We start from the raw sequence: 9,143 nt of genomic DNA on the forward strand, positions 1-9,143 counted from the left end.
CCTTCACACTGACTGTCATTTCTCATGTGCATCTGCTTTTTCTTACCCTAAAGAGGAAACTCCCTCCCTGTGCCCCAGGGGTGCTGCTGCTGCTGCAGTGCAGAGGGACGGAGCTGAGCTGGGTGAGTCGGGGGCTTGTGGCACAGGTGGAGTCTTAAAGGTAGGTGGCCTCGTTCCAGGATGCCTGAAGTTTGGCCTAGTGGCAAGGTGAAACTAGGAAATGGGTTGCCTCAGCCTGGAGCGACTTTGCACCAGCCCGGTGAGAGGTCCGTGGCACTGTCCCACGTGGTATCAGTTACCACCTGAAACCTGCACCACAGTAATGGGATCCCCTTGCGCTCTGCCTCGCTGGCTGCTGCCCTTTGTTGCCGTGGGCAAGACCCAGCTAATTGTTCGAAGCCAGCTCCACTTCTGATGAGCTTAAGACGCGGAGCAGCTCCTCTCACTGCAGTGTTCAGACTCCAGCAGGTATCCTAGCCGGGCAAGCTGGGCCTTCGGTCACGGACAGTAGACCAAGGAGGAAGGTAGAACTGGTCAGAGGAAAGTGCAACCGAGCAGGAGGAGCCTTTGCTGCCCATGCGGGCAGTGACAATGGCTCTGCCCCGGGCATGGAGTAGTTCAGGCGAGGCTGGGGCAGGGAGCAGACCTGCTCCATGATGCAGGGAGGGCGGTGACTGCCCGTGAGCTGGATCAGCCATGGGAACTGCTGCAGCTCCTTCAGCATGCTGGGAAGTTGCAGGGCTGTTGCAGGAAGGAGCCATGGGTGCAAGGAGCTGCAGAGCCAGGCCTGGAGGAGAAGGGCACAGACAAAGTGGCTTGGAGAGCAAGGAGGCTCCAGGGTGAGGGAGGCAGGGACGGCTGAGGTGCGTGTCTGGCAAACAGCCATGCTCACAGCCCTGTGGCGTGGAGCCAGTGCCTCTGCAGCACGAACTGAGCCTGCCTCTCCACAATGTCTGCTGTGCAGATGTGCCCATCGGACAGGGATGGCAGAGAGCCTACGAATGAAGGGCAGTGACAGACCTGCTTGGAGAAGGCAGCCCTTGGCCCCTGTGCCAGGGGCTGGGGCTGCGTGGTGCCTGTGGCCCTGGGCAAAGCCCTGCCCCTCTGAAATGCCTGTAAGGACCTGAGCACCACGGGGTTTGGGATGCCTCTGCCTCAGGGAGCCCCAAATGCTGTGCCGCACTGCGGGGCCCCTGTTCCAGGCCTGGTCTCTGTTCATCTCCAGTAGACCCTGGCTGCGGGCAGGGGTCAGGGCTGAATAGCCATGGCCTTGACCTTGCTGCCCCCTGCTGGGCACGGTGGGTGCAGGTGCTGGAGTGAACCAGCAGGATCAGGCTCCAGCACAGTGGTCTCAGTAGCTGCAGCAAGCGTCCAGCCTGCCGGCAGCACCAACACTTAAGTCCTGCAGACAGGTACAGGGCCTGCCAGCTCATCACCGCCTCTGGCCCACAATGTTGGCCCAGAAGTAGGGGCAGTTGGGTTCCCTCTTGCTGGGGCAGGCTGGGAGGTGCAAGGTCAGGGAGCCTCCCCGAGCCAGTGTGCATCTGTCTCTTACCCACGTCCTGACCTGGTGCCGAGTTTCCTGCCAGCCAGCCAGCAGCACAGTGTTCAGGAAAGACCAGCAACGAGCCCTTTCATGAGACCACAGTAGCAGGATGAGCCAGACCAGGTAGGAGATGGGACAGGGCTGGTAGGGGAAGAGTGGTGGGCTACAACACGCCAGGAAAGCTGGTTCTCGACCCCAGGCCCATGATGAGAATGAAGTGGGCAGAGAGCTGAGCCTCTTGGGAAGCAGGACTGTCATACTGCTCTCTGCATGTTAACAAGCTACAGCAAATGCAGCCAGGCCTGGTGGGAGAGCAGCATGATCCAGAGGTGCCAGCTTGGAGGCCTGAGCAGTCCAGCACCTGTTAGCCTCTGGAGCGTCCTGCAAGGCGGGAAGTTCAATCGAGGGCAGACTGCGGAGCTGCTACCACAGCAGCGCTCCAGCCCCCTGGCTTTTAGCTGTTCAGAAGCAGCTTGGAGACAGAGAAATGTGTCTTGTGCATAGCAAAAATGATCACCCCTCCAGTCCCCTCTGAAGTGTTCAGCTCTCTCTATTTGGCACAGCCAGAGAAACAGTTAAACGGACTGTTGTACAACTGGTTTCAGCAGTCCATGATTGGTCCCCTTGACATTAAAATACACTTGATTCCTTTTTAAAAAGCAACTTGGTTTTGATGAGCAGGGGCTGGAGACAGCCACGCCGTGATGAGGATCACCTGAAGGTACCGTGCCATTTTGCTTGTTCTGTTCAAACCACAAGATCTCTGCTGCTAACATGTCTGCTCAAAGAAGCCACACGCACTAAAGGCAAGCTTCCCAAAACCCACCCGGGACAGGTGGCAGTGATGGTTAGCTCCTCCCGTCCCACCTGTACCCCAAGTGTGAGTGCCACCAGCACCAGCCTTTGAACATCTGTCTCTTCAGGCAGGAGCTCTGGTTTGAGGTTTAAAGATCACAGAAACAAGACATCCATGGAGTGAGGGCAGACAAGTAAAACCTGCTTCGCATCAGGTGCCTCTTGCTGTGGCAATGCCTGTCCTGGCAACTGGAAGCAGAGGGGCAGGGGCTGCTCTCTCGCAGCACTGCACAAGCCTGAGCTCGTGCCAGGGGGCTGGAAGCTGCAGGATCCTGCCCTTGTTGTTTTGCTGTCAGACCTGGTCCCATTCCCCCACTCCTCTTAGCCCCAGGTTTCTGTGCCACAAGGATGCACACGGGCCCTCGCCTTCTGGCGGCTGCAGGTGGGAAGTGTGAAGTCCTTTTTCTGTCTCTGGAAAACCTGAGCCAGGCCGTCCTCATATTATTCCCCACTCCATTTGCCTCTGCAGCAGGCACATCAGTCCCATGGTTCTTTATATACTAAGGGTGCAGAAGAGCCAGAAAAACATTAATCCAAATTAACCCCTCTCATTACAGACACCTTGTGATCACACCCTAATTACAGGAGGCACTGAGCATGAATGCTGTATCCGTATAAGTGTACCTTTACCATAGACACCTTGGGCTCCTGTACCATGGTTCACACAGTCCCAGCGTTTTCCCCTACATACATTTGGTAGACACCAATGAGGGATGATATGGTCCCCATAAGACCCACTAGCCACGGAGGAAACTGTCCAGCCCAGAGAAATCCCGGTGGCAGCCAGTGGATGGCATTGGAGAGGTCTGCCATGCTGCTGAGGATGCTCAAGACTTCAGACTTCATCTGGGCTTTCATCCTCTTCAGCCTCTCCTGTGGGGATTCGCTGTGGGAAGGGAAAAGGCAGAAGCATGTCAGTCCTCCTGGAGGAGTTGCACAGCTGACACACCCATGACGGGCAAGTGATTTTCACAGACAAAAGAGCTGAACAAATGGTTTGTCTGCAGCCAGTGGGATGCGTTTGCATAGGCAACTCGGGGTGATCCATGTAAAGAGGATCTGCGGCTGCTGTTCCTCCCACGATCGGCCCATGAGCCTCAACAGCAGCATCACAACTAATCCTGGAAGCTTCCTGCTGACGCGCAATTGAAGCGGTCTGCTCTTTTTCTGAAAAACCCGTATCTGCTTAGAGCACTGTTCCCCAGTGCTGTGCAGTGCCAGCAGCTTTGGGCTTGGCTTTTCCCTTTCGCTGAAAGGGTGCCCGATACATACGGCCCTGCATCTTGCTAATCTCAGTGCCCGAGTGCTTTTTGCTGAAGCATGAGATTACTCACGAGGGGATAAAGTCCCGCTTATTTGGGGGAGGCCTACTGCGATGGCCAGGCCTTCCTGCTGAGCCACACTTGGGAAAGGGCACCCACAGAAACCAGATAACAACAGGCTTCAGGAAATGCTGGCAAGTGCCTCATTCGCTGCTCCACGGCAGTCAGAAACCAGGACATGTCCACTTCTCCGGAAACAGACCTGACAATTTTCTGATTACTGAGTGCCTGGCTCCATCAGCCTTCCTCGATCCAAATGGAAAAGCGCTATTTAGTGCGGCCCGCAGACAAGCGACTGCAGGAGACAGGAGTATTGGTGTTAAACTAACTATGGTACAGAGGCCAGAACGATCGTACCCAGTGCATGCTCGCACCTGTCTTCTCAGCCGAGACAAGATTCTCAGAGACCTGGAAATGAGACGGATCTGGTAAGTGATCTGCACCCCAAGGGACCCCCCAAGCACAGTCACTCGGACTCTCTGAGGATGTGTCCTGACAAGCGCACACGCTCCCTTCCCCAGGGACAAACAGCAGTGGCACGTACTTGTGGTGTTGCTGCCTGTCCCCAGGGGTGCCCCTGCACACGCGCTCTGCAAACTGCCCTGCTGGGACTGGCCAGGCTAAGGCCGGCACCTGGGCCGTCCCCAGCAGCCTTTCCTGGGGCTTCCCGGGGTGGCAATCGGGGCACATGGAGCCTGGCTCTGGGTTCAGGCAGCCCACACTGCTGCCATGTGCGCTGTGCCACTTTTTTTGTGTTTGGTTCCTTTTTTTTTTAGATACCGGGATTTCCCGGTATCTAATTCTGGCTGCATGCAAAGACACAGCGCACAGAATCTTTTCATGGGCGCTGCGTGTGTTTTGTGGCCCCTCAAAAGCCTTAGAGGTGCTGCAGAGGGCCCGTGTGTGCGCACGCTTGCCTGGACGTGCCCTAAAAACCTGTTTTAAGGGAAGTCGCATTATGCAAGCATTGGCCTTTCCTAGGGGAAAGGGCAACAACCTCCCTCGCTTCCACGTGCTTACAGTCAGGGGATGGAAACACATTTTCCTACAGCCACAATCCATGAGAGCCTGGGGCTAGACTGGAGCCAGCCTGGAGAACAAGCCTGACCTGCCGCATGCTGCTGCGTCCTCCAGATGTACCCAAGCTTTTAGATTCTCCCTCGAGGATTAAAGGGTGAGGAGAACAAGCCTGCCCGAAGCCTTAAAAAAATGACCTTTGTCGTATACGCGGGGACCGACGGGCGGGCCCCCGGGAGGGAGTGCGGACGGGCCCAGGCGCTGCGAGGGGAGGGGGACAGAAGTCTGCCACGAGGGCGTCCATGGCGGGGGTGAGCAGGGCAGCACCCCGAGGCCGACCTCGGGCAGGAGCCGGCACGCGTGGGGCTGGGACACAACGGCCCCCTTACCGCAGGATGCCCAGCAGCAGCGAGAGCCCCCACAAGGCCGTGCTCAGCGCCCACCACCGCTCTGAGCGGGCGCGCAGCACGCCGGCGTCGGCTGCCCAGGCCACGTGCTCGCAGGGGTAGTAGAGCTGGTCAGCCGCGTTACCCAGCACCGAGAGCCAGCGCACCACCGCGTCCTCCTCCTGCGGGCAGTCGGGGATCAGTGCGTGCGGCCCTACCAGGGTGCCCCACCCCCCACCCTAGTGCCACGCCCCACCACGCCCTACCGTGGCGCCCAGCCCGTACTGGCGGCTGTGGCTGAGCATGGCCAGGTCGTCGAAGAGGCGCAGCACCGTCCGGCACTGGCTGAGCTGTGCTGACACCGCCAGCAGGCTCCGGGCCAAGGGGGGCTCCGCGGGGCCCTGCTGGGCCGCGGCCACGGTGCCCCCCACCAGCTGGCAGCCGTAGCACAGAGTGCGCATCTGTGGGGTCAGTGGGGACCGTGAGCTCGTGTCCCTTCCCCACCCCTGCCTGGCAGCCGCAGCACAGTGTGTGTGTTTGCAGGGCTGGGGTAGGAGAACTCAGGCCTTGTCCCCTGCATGTCCCACTGGCAGCCATAACTGTGAGTGCGCATCTGTGGCGCTGCTAACGGATGATTAACTGCTGTCCCCCCCCGCAGCCGTAACACGGAGCGCCCGTCCTCGGCGCCATGTCAGAGCCCAGCCCGGCCCCGCGCCTGCGCGTGCGCAGCTGCCGGTAGCAATGGACCCAATCCCGCCCCCCACTGGCAGCCGTAACACAGAGCGCGCAGCGTCAGCAGTAATGTGACCCGCGCGGCCCCGCCCCCCTCACCAGGCGGTCGCGGCCGCGGTAGGTCTCCAGCGCCGACACAAGGCCGCGCAGCGGGGCCGCCATGGCAACACTTCCGGGTGCGAGCCGTCACGTGGCGCCCAGGGGCGGGGCCGAGCCCGGCCACTGGGTGCTGCCTGTGGCACTGGAGCGCGGGCGGGGCGGGGCGGGGCCGGAGGCGGGGCTTAGTGCTCATAAGGCGGCGCGCAGCGGCGGCCCGGCAGTGGCGCTGCGGACGCCGGCCCGGTGCGTGTTCCGCGTCCCGACTTTGACCGCGCCCGCCCCCGCCCCCGCCCGGCCATGCTGTGGGAGCGCGTGCGGCGCCTGTCCGTGGAGCTGGACCGCCCGGCCGAGGCGGAGGCGGCCTGGGCGCCGGGCGCGGCGGTGCGGGGCCGCGTGGTGCTGGAGCTGGCGGCGCGGGCGCGGGTGTCGGCGCTGCGGCTGAGCGCGCGGGGCTGCGCCCGGGTGCACTGGACCGAGTCGCGCAGCGCGGGCTCCAGCACGGCGCACACGCAGAGCTACAGCGACCGCCACGACTTCCTCGCGCACCAGCAGGCGCTGCTGCCGCCGCCGCCCGCAGGTACCGCCCCGCCGCCGCCGCCGCCGCCGCGCCCCGCCCCGCCCCGCGCCCGCTCACCCGCTCTCTCCCCGCAGAGCACGGCGGCGTGGCGGAGCTGCCGGCCGGCAGGCACGAGTTCCCCTTCTCCTTCCAGCTGCCCGAGTGAGTGCCCGCCCCTGCCCCTGCCCCTGCCCCGGGCCGGGAGGGGGGTCGGGCCGGGCCGGGCGCCCCTGACCGCGCTGCCCCCCCAGGGCGCTGGCCACCTCCTTCGAGGGCAAGCACGGCAGCGTGCGTTACTGGGTGAAGGCCAAGCTGCACCGGCCCTGGGCCGTGGTCAAGACGGCCAAGAAGGAGTTCACGGTCATCGAGCCCATCGACATCAACACGCCTGCCCTGCTGGTGAGTGCCCCCGGCCGGCCGGCCGGCCCGCCTGCGCGTGGGGCGGGCGGCCGCGGGCTCCGGCCGGGGCTGACCCCCCGCCTGTCCCTGCCTGCAGGCTCCGCAGGCGGGCGCGAGGGAGAAGCTGGCCCGGGCCTGGTACTGCAACCGCGGGCAGGTCTCGGTGACCGCCAAGATCGACCGCAAGGGCTACACCCCAGGTACGGCAGGGGTGGCGTTCGGGGTCCTGCCCTGCTGCGGGGGGTCCCTGGGCCAGGCGGGCGTGCGCCGAGCCCATGTGACGCGGCACCCTGCCCACAGGCGAGGTCATCCCCATCTTCGCTGAGATCGACAACGGCACGTCCCGCGCGGTGGTGCCCAGAGCCGCCATCATCCAGACGCAGACCTTCATCGCCCGCGGCATCAAGAAGCAGAAGACGGTGGTGGTGGCCAGCATGATGGGCGACTCGGTGGCCGCGGGCAAGAGGGACGTGTGGCACGGGCGCGCCCTGAAGATCCCCCCTGTGGGACCGTCCATCCTGCAGTGCCGCGTCCTGCAAGTGGAGTACAGCCTCAAGGTAAGCGCCTTGGGGCTCGGGTTGCCCCCGTGCAGGCAGCACCTGCCAGCGCTGGTCGTTGGGCTCGGGCACGAGGCGTTTCCTGGCGGAGCTTTGTGCAGAAGTGACCGGCCCCACGCCCCCTCCAGGTGTGCGTGGATATCCCCGGCACCTCCAAGCTGCTCCTGGAGCTGCCCCTGGTCATCGGCACCATCCCGCTGCACCCCTTTGGCAGCCGCACGTCCAGCATCAGCAGCCAGTACAGTGTCAACCTGGACTGGCTCGGCGTGCTCCCCGAGCAGCCCGAGGGTGAGTGCCCGGCTGTGCCGGGGCGGGGAGAGGGGCGAGCGCTGTCGGCCTCCGGGCGTCTCAGTGCCACGCTTTCCGGGCAGGGGCGGCTGTGTCTGCGTGCGGGGATCGCCGGTCCCGTCTGACCCCGTGGTGCCGCGGCTCTTTCCAGCTCCCCCGGATTATTCGGCCGTGGTGTCCAGTGAAGACAGTGCTGTGAGCCTGTCCCCGCCCAGCCCCGCGGGGCTCGGCCCCGTCCTGGAAGGCCCCTTCTTCCCCTACATCCAGGAGTTCCGGTTCCGGCCGCCTCCGCTGTACTCCGAGGTGAGCGCGCGCCGGGCGCGGCCGGGGGGCCCTGGGGCGCAGGGTGCTGGTGCCTAACGCTTCCCACTTGCCCATCCCAGGTGGATCCCAACCCCCCCGCCGAGGGCATCCGGCCACGCTGCATGACCTGCTGAAGGACGCGCTTGCACTGCCGCTGACTGCCACGAAAACCCCGTGGGCATGAGAAGCTTGTGGGCTCCCCTGGCTTCTCCTGGAGCAGGAGAAGCACCTGAGAAGCGCTTGCGAGATGAGAGCGCCTGCAGCACCAAGATCCTGCCTTTGCTCACTGCTCTTGCAGCCACTCCTGATGGGACAGGGCTGTCCCCTGGACTGACATCATGCTCTGGAGCTGGAGGGTGCTGGCCCTGGACTTGCCCTGCCTGGGGCAGGTGCTGTGTGCCTCCTAGGCACAGAAGGGTGGCAGATACTTACTTCCTTCCTTCCTTCCTTCCTTCCTTCCTTCCTTCCTTCCTTCCTTCCTTCCTTCCTTCCTTCCTTCCTTCCTTCCTTCCTTCCTTCCTTCCTTCCTTCCTTCCTTCCTTCCTTCCTTCCTTCCTTCCTTCCTTCCTTCCTTCCTTCCTTCCTTCCTTCCTTCCTTCCTTCCTTCCTTCCTTCCTTCCTTCCTTCCTTCCTTCCTTCCTTCCTTCCTTCCTTCTGTAGGGCTGTTGGGTTCTCCTGGGCATTGTCCGGCTCCCTCGAGACAGCCTCAGCGCTGTTCTGCTCCAGCAGACTCCCGTGATGGCAACCCAGCCCTGGAGGGAGTTCTCTGGATCCCTGGAAGGAGCGTGGGCTGGTCATGCCTGGGTGGCACCGGGGCAGCCTCCCCCTGCTGCTTCCTTAAGACTGCACTGGGCTCGGTTGGGGCCGTTCCTCATGTCCCGCCGCGCAGGGCCCTGCTGTTCTGTGCCTGCGAGCCTTAAGATGTGCTGGGGCTGCCTGCCATGGGGTCAGGCAGGGACAGGCACGGGTGGAGATGCCTCTGATGCCAGGAGGTGCAGGGGCCAGGAAGCCCTCTGGGGAACCCTTGTGCTGGTGCCGCTGGAACCGCCTGCTCCAGCTGCAAAGGTTGAAAGAGGCCGGACA

At 62.9% G+C, this 9,143-nt stretch overlaps 2 protein-coding genes across 2 annotated transcripts; one reads left to right on the plus strand and one right to left on the minus strand.

Moving 5' to 3' along the window:
- Positions 1-34: 34 nt before the first annotated feature.
- Positions 35-6,116, minus strand: PEX11G (peroxisomal biogenesis factor 11 gamma). The gene is made up of 5 exons (XM_090026989.1): positions 5,958-6,116; positions 5,393-5,587; positions 5,130-5,308; positions 4,081-4,131; positions 35-3,287 (listed from the first exon to the last, which is right to left on the minus strand). Exons 1-5 carry the CDS (start codon positions 6,018-6,020, stop codon positions 3,062-3,064), a joined length of 714 nt encoding a protein of 237 aa, XP_089883115.1. The 5' UTR covers positions 6,021-6,116; the 3' UTR covers positions 35-3,061.
- A 40-nt stretch (positions 6,117-6,156) lies between these two features.
- On the plus strand, positions 6,157-8,573 carry ARRDC2 (arrestin domain containing 2). The gene is made up of 8 exons (XM_090026980.1): positions 6,157-6,534; positions 6,609-6,675; positions 6,765-6,912; positions 7,010-7,112; positions 7,213-7,469; positions 7,598-7,757; positions 7,909-8,060; positions 8,141-8,573. Exons 1-8 carry the CDS (start codon positions 6,255-6,257, stop codon positions 8,192-8,194), a joined length of 1,221 nt encoding a protein of 406 aa, XP_089883106.1. The 5' UTR covers positions 6,157-6,254; the 3' UTR covers positions 8,195-8,573.
- Positions 8,574-9,143: the final 570 nt, after the last annotated feature.

This window comes from Crocodylus siamensis, chromosome 14 (assembly GCF_052110815.1).
Source record: "Crocodylus siamensis isolate JL-2025a chromosome 14, ASM5211081v1, whole genome shotgun sequence".
NCBI lineage: Eukaryota > Metazoa > Chordata > Crocodylia > Crocodylidae > Crocodylus > Crocodylus siamensis.